Consider the following 16,885-nt stretch of genomic DNA (forward strand, 5'->3'; position numbering starts at 1 on the left):
TGAGGAATGTACCCTCTATCCCTACACTCTGAAGGGTTTTAATCAGGAAAGGATGCTGTATTTTGTCAAATGCTTTTTCTGCATCTATTGAGAGAATCATATGATTTTTGAATTTTTCTTTCTGGATAAAATCTAAGACACCGATCGATTTGCGAATGTTGAACCATGCTTGCATCCCAGGGATGAATCCCACTTGGTCATGATGGATAATCCTTTTAATATACTGTTGGATTCTATTAGCCAGGATCTTGTTGAGGATTTTGGCGTCCATATTCATTAGGGAAATCGGTCTGTAATTCTCCTTTTTGATGGGGTCTTTGCCTGGTTTGGGGATCAAGGTAATATTGGGCTCATAGAATGAGTTTGGTAGCTTTCCTTCTGTTTCTATTTTTTGAAATAGCTTTAGGAGAACAGGTATTATTTCTTCTTTGAATGTTTGGTAGAATTCCCCAGGAAAACCATCCGGGCCTGGAGTTTTGTTTTTTGGAAGGTTGTTTATCACTGACTCAATCTCTTCATAATTAATTGGCCTGTTTAAAAAATCAATTTCTTCCTGTTTCAGTCTTGGTAGTTTATAGGTTTCCAGGAAGGCCTCCATCTCTTCCAGATTGCTTAATTTATTGGCATAAAGCTGTTGATAAAAGTTTCTAATAATCCTTCCAATTTCATTGGTGTGGGTTGTGACCTCTCCTTTTTCATTCATAATTTTATTAATTTGGGTCCTTTCTCTATTCTTTTGGATAAGTCTTGCCAGCGGTCTGTCAATTTTATTGATTCTCTCAAAGAACGAGCTTCAATCATTAGCCATCAGGGAAATTCAAATCAAAACCACACTAAGATACCACCTTACGCCAGTTAGAATGGCAAAAATTGACAAGGCAAGAAACAAAAATTTCTGGAGAGGATGTGGAGAAAGGGGATCCCTCCTACATTGTTGGTGGGAATGCAAGTTGGTACAGCCACTCTGGAAAACAGTGTGGAGGTCCCTTAAAAAGTTAAAAATTAGCTACCCTACGACCTAGCCATTGCACTACTGGGTATTTACCCCAAAGATACAGATGTAGTGAAGAGAAGGGCCATATGCACCCCAATGTTCATAGCAGCATTGTCCACAATAGCTAAATTGTGGAAGGAACCCAGATGCCCTTCAACAGATGACTGGATTAAGAAGTTGTGGTCCATATACACAATGGAATATTACTCAGCTCTCAGAAAGAACGAGTTCTCAACATTTGCTGCAACATGGACGGCACTGGAGGAGATAATGCTAAGTGAAATAAGTCAAGCAGAGAACGACAATTATCATATGATTTCTCTCATCTATGGAACATAAGAACTAGGAAGATCAGTAGGAGAAGAAAGGGAAAAAGAAAGGGGGGTAATCAGAAGGGGGAATGAAGCATGAGAGACTATGGACTATGAGAAACAAACTGAGGGCTTCAGAGGGAAGGGGGGTGGGGGAATGGGATAGACTGGTGATGGGTAGTAAGGAGGGCACGTATTGCATGGTGCACTGGGTGTTATACGCAACTAATGAATCATTGAATTTTACATCAGAAACCAGGGATGTACTGTATGGTGACTGACATAATATAATAAAAAAACATTAAAAAAAATAAAACTGAACTGAGCTGCTGTTAGAAGCAATGCTTTGAAGCCCACTAATCCAGAATTGGGATGGCAGTGGCCTCACCTTGCTCCACTCTGAGCACTCCTGGGGGCTGGGGTTCATTTTTTTGGCCTTTCATCTCAAGATGGAAGTCGATGGCCCTGGATATGCTCGGCGAGCACCATGATGGTAAGGGGACTGGGTGCCAGGGGGGATGGTGGAAGAGGCCAGGAGTGGGCAGGGGGCAAGAGGACTGACCTCAGTTATTGGAAGGGCTGTCAGGTGAATAGACTGGTTCTCTGTGGCCCTAGGAGCAAAATGAAGTAAATGGCGATTTCAGAGTTTTCCAAAGGTTGAATGGGCTGCCTTGAGAGATAGGGAGCTCCCTGTCTCTGGAGGTATACAAGCAGAAACTGCTTGGCCACAATGTTTGTGGCAGAGATTCAACTAGAGGACCTCCAAGGTTAATTCTTTTCGAATATTGATTGAGCTCCTATGGTTTAGGCAATGTGTTGGGCACTGGATATATGGAGACGATTGAGAGAGACAAGAACCCCCTTCCAATAAAGGGGGGTCATTTTTAGATAAGGAGTCAGAAAAGAGCCCCCTGAAGAGATATCTGAGCTGAGCCCTGCAGGATAAGGAGTGTCCTGGGCAAACCTCTGTGATCTCTCTCATCACACTGTGTTGTCACCTTTGGTTTTGTTCGCCATCTCCAGTAGAGAAAGCAGAGACCTAGTATTCCCGTTTACTCCTGAGGACGTGGGGGGATCATACTTTTCTCTAGGCAGGGCCACGCGACTTCCTTTGGAGTGAGGTATGAGCAGATGTGGTGAATGTCACCTCTGGGAAGAAAGCGTTGACTTGCTGGTGCTTAAGCCTTCAGCGCTTCCTTCCCTTGCCTGGCAAGTGTGAAATCACATATTGATATGGAGATGCAGTGCTCAGCCACAACATGGAGGACAGTAGTCTTGGAGAGCCCCCTGGATCTGTAGCAGACTTGAGATGAGTGGTAAATCAATCTTTGCTCTTTTAAGACTTTGAGTTTGGGGGGTTGTTTGTTGCAGTAGGAAAGCCCAGATTAATATGAATAAAACAGAACTCTGTTCCTAGAGTTTAATGCCATGTTCAACATGTATAGGACCTTAATAAATGGAGGTGGAAAGCATAAATGAATAAACAGGCAACAGAAGAAGAAAACCCAAGAAGGCATCTCCTTAGGCTTATGTATTGGAGTCCCTGGCTGATTGGTTCAGCAGTCAGCAATCCTTTACCTTTCTATAGCATTCATGAAAGGCTTTCATACCTGTTACTCATGTGTTCTACACACCTTCTTGGAGCCAGATACCTCGCAGGGACTGAGTCTCCATGGCATGAAATGGTGGTAGAGTTAGAACTCAATTCCCCGTCTCTTGATTTCTGGGTCAGAATTCTGTCCATTGCTCCTTAATATCTACAAACAAGGCCAGACTTGGGGACTAAGTTGGATAGGCTGTCACCAATCACTGGGGGTCCTGGACACAGTGTGCCTGTCTCTATGCCAGGCTAGCCAAGCCTTGGCAAGAGAGGCCGGAGCACATGTCCTAATAATGGTAATACTGGGATTCATGCCCAAAGGCCGTCAGTACACAAGCACACAGACACACATGTGCACACACACATGCATATACTGTCTCTCTCTCCCATTTGTTTACACATGAATTCCAGCTCTCAGTGTGTCCCCACGTGTGCACACTCAAACGTGCACCTGCACACATGCATACACATACTCGTACCCACATACTGATACACATTTTAATACTCTTTCACTTATTCACATGTAATTGTGTGTACAACATTCACATGCACGTGCATACACACTCATATAAATGTGCTCACTCAAATGCTGACACACTTAAATATGTGCTCATCTAGTCACAAATCCCCATCTATAATTGTGTGACTGAAGATGAGACACTTCATGTACGTTCACTAAGTACTTTTACATTTTCTTACGTACATGTGTGCACACAGAAGCATGCAATCACAGTTATTTACATGGACATTTATAACCACAGAAGCAGACATACTTATGTTCATGCCTGTACTTGGTCATACACATTTCTCTTTGAGGTTACCGGTTTTGGTATCTTTAAGCTAGCATGCACATGTACACACGCCTATGTGCATTCACATTTGCACAAACACACAGTCCCACAATACACACATGTGCATACACACTACACAGACACATAGATGCCGCAGTATGAGCACTTAATGCACACTTCCGTGGGTCCAGACCAGCTGGTTGGATCCCTCTGGGTTCTAGCTCCAGATCTTTCTCCTGTAGCCTGCCAAAGGGGCTGCTCTAGTTCAGGGCCCCTCCCCTCTTCTCTCTTTTCCATTCCTGTTCCAACCCTACCTTCATTTTCTGCATCGCCTCAATGAAAGTCCCTGGAAAGTTCAGATGAAGGGCTGGCAGCTTCAGCCCTCCCCTCGTCGGGAATGGATAGAGACCCCCGTTGCTTTTCTGGCTGCCTTTCTCTGCTCTCAGGTCTGTTAGCTCCGGTGAATAAAGCCAGGCCTTGGGAAGCAGTCAGGCCTGGGGACTCCAGCTGTTTATAGAGCTGCTCTGCACTCCTGCTGCTCTTGGAGAACAAACACAGCCTGGAAAGTTTCTGGCACTGAGACTATGTCCATATTACCGTGGGCCCAGGAGGCACAGCCAGCTCTTTGCGTGGTCAGTGAGGCCAAGTCCTGGGCTGGGAGTCTATTCAGTGATGTTCCCTTTCATCTCTGGTTTCCTTATGATGAAAGGAAACAAGCAAGGGTTGGGGAATTCCAAACATCCAGGAATTAAATATTTATATTTGGCTCAGGAGAAGGCAGGCTTTGGGGGGAGAGATAAGATCTGAGTTCAAATTCCACCTCTGCCACCGATCAGCTGTGTGACTTTATGCAAGTGACTTAACCTTTCTGGGCCTCAGCTTTTCTGTAAAATGGGGATAACATTTCGTGCCTCATGGAGGTTGTCGTGAGCTGTGGATGAGATGACATATGCAGAAGCTCTCTGCACGCTGCCTGGCCCACAGTGGCATTAAAGCGTGATTGTGGCTCTTGGTATTAATATGAGTCCAGTCTTGCTCTCCAAGCGTATTCTGAGTGACAAGGAAAGAGGCTTGAATGGGAAGGTGGTCCGAACGGTTTGATTGGTGGGATCTAGGTGAGAAAGAAGCTGAGGGGGATGGGAAGCCTTGGCCACGAGAAGAGCATTAGACCAGGGTTTCTGTCACACCTGCTCCGTGCTGTGTGACCTTGCTCAAGTGATACCCCCACTCTAGCCGTCAGATCCCTCTCTGTAAAATGAAGGACTGCCTCAGACAATTTCTTAGGGTTTTTTTCTAGTTCTGAGATATTAGGTTCTGTTTTTCTGAAATCATCTGCAAAGTAAGCGCATATAGGTAACTAAGGACCCAATGGAGGAAAAAAAATCACAGTATCGTGAAATGTACAAGCTGAGAATGGTAACTCCTATTTTGGATTAACATTATCAAGAAGGAGAAAACGATGTCACCTGTGGGCCACTCCCAAGGAGGCGCGTCATTGCCAATTCTTCACTCTTTGTCTGTGGGTTCTGTATCTCCACCGCAGGGGCCGTGTCCCCCGGGCTCCCCTTGCGGGCTCCCTGGCACTAGGAGGTACTATTTCCCCTGAGGCGTGCTGAGCCTCGCACGAGGTGAGGTTGCAGTTCCACTTCTGATACTACTCAGGCGCTTGCTGAAGCGTGCTCTGCGCGTCTGTGGTCCCTCGACTTCCCGAGTCTTTGCCCTTTGATGTAACGGCAGTGTGGTGCACAGCAAACCCCTTCTATGGGTCAGGAGACCTGGGTCCTGATCCCTGCCTGGTAGCTAACTAGTTCCGTGAGGCGATGTGTCCGCATCTGTTTCCTCAGCTTGCTCACTGGGGGACCTAGTGTCTACTTGTCTACTTTGTAGAGTGGTTAGAAGACCAAGTGTTTAGTGAAGGAGTCAGATGAGAGAGTGGGCGTGAAATGTGTTGAAAATTATGAGTGGTATTTAATAATAATAGCTGATCTTCACTGCGTGTATACTTTGCGTCAAGCACTGTGCTTAGCATTTTCTATGCGTTGTCTCTTAATCCTCACAGCACGTGGCAAGGTGGAGGCTACTGGTACCCCACCCTACAGAGGACGAGGCTGACTCGGGCTACCCTGCCCAGGGTCGCAGAGCTGAACCTCAAGTTTTGTCTGGCCATGGAAGATTGTGTCCTAATTGCTACACTGTCTCTATAGAGAGCAAAATGCAGCAGAGGTGAAGTAGGGAAAGGTAGACAGGAGACATGGGTGAGGGGAAATGGAGGCTCAAGATCGTACAGCTGATCAGCAATAGCTTTGGGATCTCCATTATCGTCATCATCAGCGTTATCGTGGGAAACATTAAGAGCACTGACAAAAAGCATTTACTGTGATAAAAACTTTCTTGCACATAATTTCCACCCATGATACCTCGATGAAGTCAGTATGTTAGTCACCACTGGGATTTTACAGTTGGGGAAACAGAGGCTTAAAGACATGAAGCAAACCAGCTCCTCATATATAGTGAGTGAGGCTGGTCTCTGTGATGCCAGAGCCTGGCTTGTAACTACCATGCAAAAGAAGGGCAAACTGCTATTCTTTTAGGAGGAATCTGTGTCAAGGAAATAGGTCTCCATGCGGCCATTGTAGGGAAACAAGTTGGGATGGGCTTGGAGAGCAGGTATGTATACCTGTCCTCAAATAAGCAAGTTCTTTACATAGCTGCGAGGTCCCTGACTTGATCGGACGACTATTTACCGTTCCAGAAGAAGAGTGCAAGTGCCCACACTCACCACACAGAGAGTATGAATAATGCAGGGAGGGACATGAAGAAAGCATTAGGAGCTCTCAAGATACCCGTTTGAAGTGTGGAAAAACTTGGCTTTTTGACCTGCATACCCAATGAAAAGCAGCCATATTTGTTCCTAGTCAACAGGTGGGATCATCTCTGTTCGGAGATAACAGGCCTATTCATTTTAGGGAGTCTGATCAGTTGTCCTTTGGATGCAAGCAGGGTCTACTTAACCCTATCAAGACAGGCCTTTTTGCAAAAGGACAGATTTTGGACCATTTGCCCCATGACCTATAGAGCTCAGTGATTTTTTCCAGTCTGGGATTGAAAGATTAGATCTTATCTCCATAAATGTTTAGGACCAAATGATTGTGTGAATTAACAGACAATATACTTAATGTTTGGTTTATTTATTTCAAAAAGTTACCGAGTGCCCGTTATTAAGTCACTATGCCAGCTGCTGAGGTTAGCACAGGAAATGTGACAAGATTCCACCCCAGAAATGGCTTACATTATAGCGAGAGCAGGGATGAATAAGCAGGTGGTTGGTAAGTGCTATTACGGCCACTGTAAAGTGTGTCATGAGAATGGCTGGAAAGAACTCATCGTAGCCTTGCGTCAAGCACGCAGGTGAGCTCACACGTGTACACGTGTGTGACAGTGTGCAGGCTGCCTCTGCAGCTAATTCCGCATAGAGTTAAAGGACAATGAGAAGGAGTCAGCAATGGAAGGGGGGCTGGCGTGGTGCTCTCGGCAGAGTCCTCAATGGCACCAGCACAGAGACACACCTGTCGGGAGGACTCTAGGCGTTTCCATTATCCAGGAGAGGAAGTGAGACAGAGAAGAGATGAAGCAGGGCAGAATCACCAAGGGCCTTCTATGCTTCGCAAAGGAATTGGGGTTAATGCTGAAGCTGAGGGGAAGCCCCCAGGGAGGGTTGAAGCCGGGCAATGGTGTGGTTGGACGTGTAGTTTAGAAAGACCCGTGTGTGAGGAAGAAGGCTCGGCGTGCGGCAGGATGAGAGTTAAGACTTCTGCAGTAATGTGAGCGAGCCCCGTGGAAGCCTGCACTAGGCTATGGGCAGGGGGATATCCAGCAATGGGTGGTTTAGAGGATTTCCTGGCAGTGAGCTCTGTCTATAGGACTCAGAGATCGGCTGGCTGCTCTCACTTGGCTCATAAAGGGATGACTTTAGGCTGCTTTAATTATTTTCTCACGAGCTAGATCACCCCTTCAAAACAAGTACAATTGATTTTTTTTTCATTTTCAAGGATTGAGAAAAAAACTTTCAAAGTATCATTGCATTTATTTATAATCACAAATGTAATATTTGCTCCTTGCAGAAATTCAAAAAATAGGGAAAGACTGAAAGAAGAAAATTAAAAATTATCTGTAAGTCTGCAGTCCAGGGATAATTGCTATTAGCGTTTTGGTATTTTTTCCTTCTGGTCTTTTTTTCCAGTATAGTAATTTATTTTAAACTTTTTACTATGAGAATGTTGAAGTATACACAAAAGCAGAGAGAGGAGTCGAATCAACCCAATAGACCCACTGAGGCTTCTAGAAGCAGTCTTCTGCTCTTGCACAGTTGAATTGTAAACTTACAAGCAGCTCTTTACATTTTCTTTCTTTCTTTTTTTTTTTAAGATTTTATTTATTTATTTGTCAGAGAGAGAGAGAAAGAACGAGCAGGGGGAGTGGCAGGCAGAGGGAGAAGCAGACTGCCTGCTGAGCAAGGAGCCTGATGTGGGACTCGATCCCAGGACCCTGAGATCATGACCTGAGCCGAAGGCAGACACTTAACCGACCGAGCCACCCAGGCGCCCCTCTACCTTTTCTTTTCATCTAAAACTTCAGCCTATTGCTATAATTTTGTTTCTGTTGTCCTGGGTATTTGGCATACGCTAGCCCTGCTGGCTCTTTGGCCATTTGCAGATGTATGTCTTCACCCAAAACATTGAATAGGACAGTAAAAATGCCCAAGTCGCACGGTATGCACTGGAGATCTGAAAAAACACCAGATTCCCCACCTCCTGCGGGAAACCCAATGCAGAGGGTACATATTTCCAGGAGCGAGACATTCCCAGCAGGAAATAGCAGCCTGTATTTTGACTCACTCACCATAGTTGTCTCAGCAATGGAACCGAAGCTGTTGATGAAAATGTTGCAGCTCACATTCACTGGGGGACCTGCCAATTAAGAGAGATATGCTGCTTAGCTCCATGGCCAGGAAGAAACCCATAGGCTAGGACCCCTTCCAGGAACACTAACTTCAGGGATGGATCCCTCTTAGTGGAGGAGACCCTTGCTTGCCCTCCAGCCCACCCCCGAGCAGCAGGGACTCTCAGCCACATCACTACGCCAGATTCCCTGGTCCCCAAGTGAGCAGCAGGTACAGAACACCAGAGGCTGAGCTAGGATGTGCTTTCATTAACACAGGATGATTCCTCATCCTGCCATATGGCTGAAATCCCTTGCCCAAACCCCATAGGCTGCCTTCTAATTTGTGGCTGAAATGTATTTACGGCTCCAACATTTGGGGGCCATCTTGGGAATCGCAAGGAACAGCAAGTTCTTTGCCTTGAACTTATGAACCAAGGATGATTGCCTGAAAGGGCGTTGATGGGAATTACCAGCTGAGGAATCCAGAGGGAACCTCAAGGGAAGTCCATAAGTCTTTATTAGATACTTTCCAGGCAAGGAATTCTACTGCAAAGGATAAGAAAGACATGGAGGAATATTTGCTCTTTGGGTTCTCATTGTTAGGGGATCTCTGTCCAGTTGAAACCCAATCTCTTCATTTTATACTATTCATTGTAGCAGTTACCTTCTACTGAGCATTACAGGGTTTGCTGCTGTGCTGAGAGTGTTACTGATACTCTCTCATTATATCCTCTCAGCAACTCTGGAAGAAGATATGGTTGTTGCCTCCATTTTGCAGATGAGGAAACAGAGGCTCACAGAGGTTATTTGTTCATGACCACACAGCTAATAAGTGATTGAGCCAGAGTTGGAGTTCAGATTTCTCTAATTCCAAAGCTGGTGACTAGCTGTGCTTGGAGGAAAGAGGTTCAGAGAAAAGAAGGGGCACGTTCAAGGTCACAGAGTGGTAGAATGAAGGATTTTAAGCACTGGGCTTCCCCATGAGCTAACAAGGGGGCCAATATAAAATAACCAGAGAAGAGTGTGAGACTATGGGTAAGATTGCTATAAACAGAAGTCTAGGTATAAGAGAGGTCTGGGGAGCAAGACATTAGAAAAGACCTCGTGAAGGTGATAAACCTTGAGCTGACCTTGAAGTCCGTAAGACTTGGATAATAGCTCGTAATACTTCACATGAGGATTGCAATGTGCAAATCTGTGAATTTTTTCAGGTCTGCTTTCTTGTGATCCTCACGGGGTCCTGAGGGAGCCAGGACGAAGTCACTGTCCCTGCTGTGGAGCTGAGAGTTTTAATAACTTACTTGGGCATATTTAGCCAGCAGGTGGTGGAACCAGCACTCACACCCAAGTACTCTGATTGTGGAAAGAAGGAAGCAGATATCTTTATGTCCTCTGTTACCCACTCCTCTCTGTCCCTCTTTAAAAAGTAGCCCAAACATTTTACCCAAACTCAAAGTTTCCTTCTTTTCAGAATTTTTGCTGTGCAGGAAAGGACCCAGACTTGTGGTGGGAATCCAGGTGTTCCCTCCAAGGCAGTGCCGGGTGCCCTGGGATTTGGACACAGTTCCAGTACTCACTGGCTGTTTGATTCTGGCATGCCCCTTCCTGTTCCTGGGTTACAATTTCCCCATCGATCTGGGAGAGTAGCTCTTGATCTGGGTAGACACTCTGAGCTCCTTTGGTTTGGAATTCCCTTATGGAAGCTATCCATGTGAACGACAAGGTTACAGGATTTGAGGGCTGGGAGGTTTCTTAAGGGTCACCTCATCAATTTCTTCCCAAACTGCTGTCTGCAGTAGAATCACCTGGGGAATGATTTAAACTGCAGATTCCTCAGCCCAACCCCAGACCCAGCGAAGCCGAATCACTGGAGCTTCCCCCAGAATGTATTGTTTAACAGGCTATCCGGGAATATTCTCAAGCACAGCCAAGTTTAGGGACCACTGCTATAGTGGCAGAAGCTGCCCACTGAAGGCTGAGTGCTTGAACACCTCCGAAAGTGGGGAGCTCACTTTGTCGTCAGCAGCTCTTTCCATAGCTGGATACTTCTGTGTGCTAAAAAATTTCCCTTATGCTGAGTGGGAATCTGCCTCCTTGTCACTTCCACCTAAACAAAGACCCATTAAAATATTTTTTTCTTCCTCATTTAGACTTAGACCCAGACTTTTCTTTTCATTTAGTCTCATACCATTAAGATGCCCCAAAGAGTTACTGCCCGTGCCTTGAAATGACGCACTTAGAGTTCCCACCCAGGCCCTGCAAGTGTCTGCTGCTGTGACTCCCATATAAATTAGTTCTTGATTTATGTGTGTGAGAGGGCGCCAGCCAAAGGGACCCCATAGGGAGGTGCCGTTCATTGATATAAATCTGAAATTAAATTATCCTCAAGAAAATTACACTCTGGATGCCTTTGGCAGCAGGATAATGTATATATTTCATTAAATATTAAAGTTTAATTTTGGTTTTGTGTATGTGTTTGTATTAGGCTGTGCCCCTGATCCTGGGAGCCATTATCCTGCACAACGTCTTAAAGAAGATTCAGACTATCAGCTCTAGAAGGGCCTAGGTCCTACTGGATCATTTTACAGATGCAGAAACAGAGGCCCAGGTATGTCAAGTGATGGCCTTCGGGTCACACTATCTGGTCAGCAGTGGGAGGACTAGACTCCAGTTTTCGCACACGTTCTTTCTGTATTCTGATTTGTACTGCCACTTTGTTCTGAAGAATGAGCCTGCTGTCCCTGCCACCCCATCTTCAGGAGAGTCGAGAGCAGGCAAGGTTTCTGGTGCTTGAAGGGAACTGCTGAGTGACTAATCACTCTGTGGAGTTTTTGAACAACGCAAGCCTCTTCCTCTTGTGTTAGGGCCACAGGAGGCCTTATCTACACGCCCTTTTCAGGAGCTCAGTGGTTTGTATGGGGCTTTCGGAAATCCTGTTTGTGCCTTGAGTGGAAGTGTGAAGGGACCAGGGGACTCAGGGGCAGGAGAACCCTCATGCCAACATTTCAGCTCTTACCTCGAGGGAGAGCAGAGAAACCTTGCTTCCCAGGTGGGTGGGATGGGGTGTGGGGTTGGGGGAGGGGAGTGTTCCAGAAAGATGTACCTTGCTCAGAGCCTGACTTGGAGGGGACTGAAGGGGGTAGAGACACTGCAGGTTTGGGAAAAGTCTAAGACATTATCTAGTCCTGTCGATTTGGGGCCCAGATGTTTAAGGTAAGGCTCTCAGACTGGGAAGGAGAAGGGCCCTGAGTCAATAATTTTATAGTCTGGATGAAAGTTTATTTCTTAAAACTGTCCACTGCTAAGCAAATAGGTAAGTAAAATAAATGAGTGAATAAACAAATCAACAACTCACTAGCATCAAAGAACTGAGTAAATGTAGCTGAATGAAAATCCCTAGTCTTGACGACATCCCTTGGGAAAATCACTTAACTGCTCTAAGCCTTAGCATATATTTTGGTTCATTCATTCATTCATTCATTTTTGAAAGGTTTATCGAGGGCCATCCATGTGCCAAGTGCAGTGCTATGCATAAAGGATAACTAATACATGAACTCTGGATGTATATACATTCAACAAACGAGTTCCTCCTTTCTCAGGAGAGCTAGACCGCGGCACTCAGGATGGAGTTCCGAGAGAGCCCACCAGGGGGCGTGGTGGGCCGGAATTCCGGAAAACGGCCAGTGGCGCCTGAGGCAACCTGGTGGTCAGGTCTTGAACGTGTTCAATTTGGTCAGTGGTGTTTCTAAAAGAAGTCATTTAGCTGCCAACCTGGAAGATTTCACACAAAACCCCAGACTCAAATCTTAACTTGGAAAGGCTGCTGCCCTGGGCCTGCATTCCTACCTCACAGCTCCCTCTGGACCTGAGAGGTGGCCGCCCTTGGATGAGCCAGTGCTTTCTGGTTTTCTCTTATTCCCCTCTTGCTTCTCTCATGTGTCATACCTGACCCCTCTGGGTGTCTGAGATTGTGACCCTGGTGAAGGGCTGGGGCCCACACTATGGCAGCAACCTTGGTCCTGACTTACCTGTCCTTGAGGGAACCAAGGTCATGCTAAAGATACTGGAAGATAGCGCCTCGGGAGAAGGGGCCAGGGGAGCCTGGTGGTAAACAGGAGTGTGAGGCGGGCCCCACACGGCCAACCCCAGTGCATCTCACAGGCCACTTTCCATTTGCAGAGCACTCTGAGAAGGGTACTTAGAGAATGGGGAGCAAGGTAAGCAAATATCAGGAAGCTGTTACCAGCTGTCACATCCCTTGTTTCGTCCTGGACTTGAGCCAAAAGGAACAGTGAGGAAGGGCATCTGGAATCAAGAATTGATTAGGAGGCTGCCAGTTGGTCCTTGAAATAAGATTTCTGCAGGCATCCTGGGAGCAAGGTTGGAGTGCACAGGATCCCAAGGAGCTCCCTAAGACCGCACCTGCAGAACTCTGCTCAGCGGTTTGAGATGGCTGCAACTTCTGGGGTTTCCATGGACAAAGGCAGCCCAGCTTCTCTCATAACAGACGTCAGGATCTCGTAGGACTCTGAGAGCTAAAAGAAGCTTCTTAGAGCACTCTGGCGAGGATTTGTAAATTGGTCACCCACAGGGCATATCTGGCTCATGAACATGTTTTGCTTGAATTTACATGTTTTCAGAATCAGGAAATTTCACATAAATCTTGATTTCTGGCTCTTCTTAGAATTCTGGATGATCTCACAACATGGGGCCTTGATTCCTGCAGGGTAACTGGGGGCGGGGGCTAAGGAGAGGCTGTCCCCTTTCCAGGGGCCTGCACCTCTATTTCTCTACAGTCGCTACAACTCCCTTTGGCCTTACTTCTGGCCCACCTCACTCATTTAAGTTACCTGCCTAATGCCTGTAGCCATTTGAAATTGTGACTCTGAGTTAGACTAGAACATTTCAAAAATATTAATCCCTGGGAACTTTCAGCAGATGAATTTTAGTTGGAAGTTTCTGCTCTAAAACAAATAAAAGTAGGATGGCTTGGGGGAGAAGCGAGGGTGGGCTTGCTCACTATTCCCTTGTCTCCCTTTCCGGGCACATGGTGGAAGGCTGAGAGCTCCATGAAGTGTAGCTTAAAACCCATAGCTACAGCCAACCCTACCCCACAGAGATGAGGAGCCAAAGCCCAGAGAAAGGAAGAGGCTTTTCAAAGTTGAGAGCGTAGTTTGTGCCTGAAGCAAAACGTGGACCCATTTCTCCTCATTCTGTGTTTGTCTCTCTGTCCATTATACCAGAGGGAGCAAATAGGTTTTAATTCACCTACTGACTCCTGGCAACCAGAGGTGCTGCTGAGGGGGATTCTCTGAGGCTTTGTTTGGGCTTGGTGGGGAGAAGACAGAACTGACTCACATACTGTCTGCCTCTGGGAGAGGAAAGAGTCATGGGATTCATGCTGTGTGTTTACCATCTGCGTGCAATACCGTGCTGCATGCTTCTATAATCTAGGAAAGCAGATCCCTGAGCATCTGGAAGGAAGGTTTTCTCTACCTTTGAAGTTGGGCCTGATCCTGGCGTCATATCCAGAGGTTCTCCCCATTAGCTTATCCAGGAAATCCGAGGGTGACATAGGCTTGGGCGCGGAGCGGGCAGCTTCAGCCTCCTTGGAAGCAGCAAGGCTGAGGAAGGAGAGAGGAAAGCAGGGGGTTAATGGTGGCCCTGTGCTCATATCCCAGCCTTGTCCAGACCCAAGGACCACCAGACGGTTCTCAGCCTGAGATATAGGCAGCATGGGTCCTTAATGAGGGAAGGCCAGGTTATATTGTGTGCTCGGCCAGGTATCAGCCACCGTGGGATCCTGGCAGGCCGCTGCGTGTCTGATGCTATGGGGAAGCTGCTGTCTCTTCAGGCTGCATCTCCGGGGTTTTGTGCAATCACACTCGGCTGCTGGGCCTCCTTGGGGGGGAGATAGAAAGGTTAACTTCCCAGGAGGCCCAACCCTGTGTTCTAGGTGTCTTACTCTCATGGGTCTGGGGAATAGCACATCCAGAGACAATCTTAGAGATCTAATAGTCCAGCCTTTCCCCCAAAGTTTCTCTTCAGAATCAGTCACTAATTAAAAAAAAAATGTTGCCCGAGTCAAATACATTCGGGAACAGAAATTTAATCAGGCGTCTTTACCTCGAGTCTTCTCAGAAGCTTTAACAAGCTTAGAGGCCTATACTTAGGGGACTACCATTTCATGAAACGTACACTTTAGAAAATGCTCAGTTGGGAACATTGAGGTACCCTTGGTGGCAGAGACTGACGTAGGTCCCAGAGTAAATCAGTCTGCCTCAGTGTGTCAAGGCTGGGGGATCTGAGATCTGACTGGGGTGCTTCACACTGTTTCTGTCACGGCCCCCACCCCCCACTCCTATGTGACAAAGTGGTTTCAGCCCCTCATTCATGCCATAGCATGAATTACTGATGTCTAAGAACAGTAGCTGTCCCCCTGCCACACTCTCAAAGGGGTGCAGATTTCTAAGAAGAGTCAGGATTGGAAGCTGAAGGGTTAAAGAACAGTCATTTCGGTTGCTTTGGGCAACTGAGCTTTCCTAGTCCTGAAACTATACCAGGAGATAGCTGGGAGCACGTGCAACCATGGTGTGTGGTGCTGTCAGGAGCTGGAACGTTGCAGGACGTGCATGCATAGAGGGATGAGTGTGTGCCTGGATGTGTGTGTGTGTGTGTGTGTGTGTGTGTGTGTGTGTGTGTGTGTGTATTGCATAAGATGGGAGCTTCTGTCACCTAGCCAAGTAGGACATCATGTTCCCCAAGGATCTGCACTCAACCTCTCTTGTTCTTCGCCTTGGCTTGCTTCTGATCTCACAGTTGTAACGGTTTAAGTGATCACCTCTAATGGATGACTCTCAAATCCGTCTCCACCGGGCTGCTCCGGAAGCCCCCTTTCCTCATTTGCAAACACCCGCAGGGCGCGTCTAGCTAGCGGTCCTGCCTATGCCTCAAACTCATCTCTCTGCACCTGCTGCTCAGAGCCCGCTTCCCCAGACAGCACCAGCACTTGCCGCTGTCTAGGTCTGCAACTCCAGAGCCGTCTTGTCTCCTTGTCCCCCTCTCCTGTCACATCCCTCACTCACCAGGTCCTGGCCCATGCTACCTGGTAATATAGTTACTTCTGTTTGTGTTTGAAGACCGGGAATCATGGTGTTTTTATTTATAGTTTATTTGTTCTTTTAATCCCCTGCTGTGTCTGCCACGGTGTCTCAGACATAATTGACACGTAGTGATTGCACAGTGAAAGAATGAATGAATACGATGCTACTTTAATTAATCAAATATTCTGGTTAGCAGGGTATTCATAAATATTCATGTGCAGATTAACAATTCTGAAGTAATTAGACTATTATTTTCAGTAATGAAGAATACTGGTATTCCTGTGCAGGTCCAGGAGGTATTTCAGGATTATTTAGACACTCAGGTTGCGTAACCTGAAGATCCCTTATCCATATACTCAAGAGCTCGTTCTGATTGACAAGATGAGGGACAAATGCACTTTACTGTTTTTTTTGTGTGTGAGTCTGGATGTTCGTGAGTGGGTGTGATGTGGGCAGGTTTTTAGGTGTAATGTGTACAAGTGGGAGGATGTGTATGGATGTGTGGGGGACCGGGATGTGATGCAGTGTTTGTGGGTGTGTGGTGGGTTGTGTTACATAGATACGTATGTGTGTTCGTGTGGAAGTGTGTTAAGTATGGCATCTGTGCGTGTATGTGTGGGGTGGGTGTACATGTGGGGCATAGGGCGTGAGTGTGGAAGCCTTGCGTGGAGGTATGTATGCCGTATGTGTATTGCAGGTATGTGCTTCCGAAATGTACTGTGAGATATAATAGAGGATAGTGCAAAAAGAGTGAAAAAACATGACTGGAATTTATCCTGTTTCACTTGGTTACAAGCTGTGTGACCTTGGGGGAAGTTACTCAGCCTCTTTGAACATGAGTTGCTTCATAGGTCAAATTAGTTTTACACGAGCAGTAACCAAGGTAGCGCAGCTAAAAAACACCTAGGACAGTTCTTGGGACATAGTGGGCAGTCAGTATATGGTCTTGCTCTTGTCTTGCTCTGTGTGTGTGTGTGTGTGTGTGTGTGTGTGTGTGTGTTTAAAGCAGTTCGGAGCCCATCTGGGGCCTTCTTGTGGTCTCACTGCCGCTTTCAGCTGCACCATAGGCCCCACGTCGCTGGGGTGTCCTGCCAGATGCCTTCCGTGGCCCACAGTTAGTACCGCAGTCCCAGCCTTTTCCCCAT

At 46.7% G+C, this 16,885-nt stretch overlaps 1 protein-coding gene and 1 long non-coding RNA gene across 2 annotated transcripts in view; one reads left to right on the forward strand and one right to left on the reverse strand.

Annotated features, from left to right (window-relative positions):
* LOC113263985 (uncharacterized) overlaps positions 1-16,885 on the forward strand; it is a 389,471-nt gene that overhangs the window by 41,310 nt on the left and 331,276 nt on the right. Inside the window, exon 3 of the long non-coding RNA XR_008959222.1 lies at positions 11,123-11,245. This is a non-coding gene — a long non-coding RNA (uncharacterized LOC113263985). The remainder of the gene's footprint in view (positions 1-11,122; positions 11,246-16,885) is intronic.
* Positions 1-16,885, reverse strand: part of GLRA1 (glycine receptor alpha 1) — an 80,527-nt gene that overhangs the window by 34,752 nt on the left and 28,890 nt on the right. Inside the window, exons 2-3 of the mRNA XM_044388531.2 lie at positions 14,134-14,261; positions 8,596-8,663 (exon numbers count right to left, since the gene is read on the reverse strand). Coding sequence (XP_044244466.1) covers positions 8,596-8,663; positions 14,134-14,261 — 196 coding nt within the window. The remainder of the gene's footprint in view (positions 1-8,595; positions 8,664-14,133; positions 14,262-16,885) is intronic.

This window comes from Ursus arctos, unplaced genomic scaffold, assembly GCF_023065955.2.
Source record: "Ursus arctos isolate Adak ecotype North America unplaced genomic scaffold, UrsArc2.0 scaffold_15, whole genome shotgun sequence".
Taxonomy (NCBI): domain Eukaryota; kingdom Metazoa; phylum Chordata; class Mammalia; order Carnivora; family Ursidae; genus Ursus; species Ursus arctos.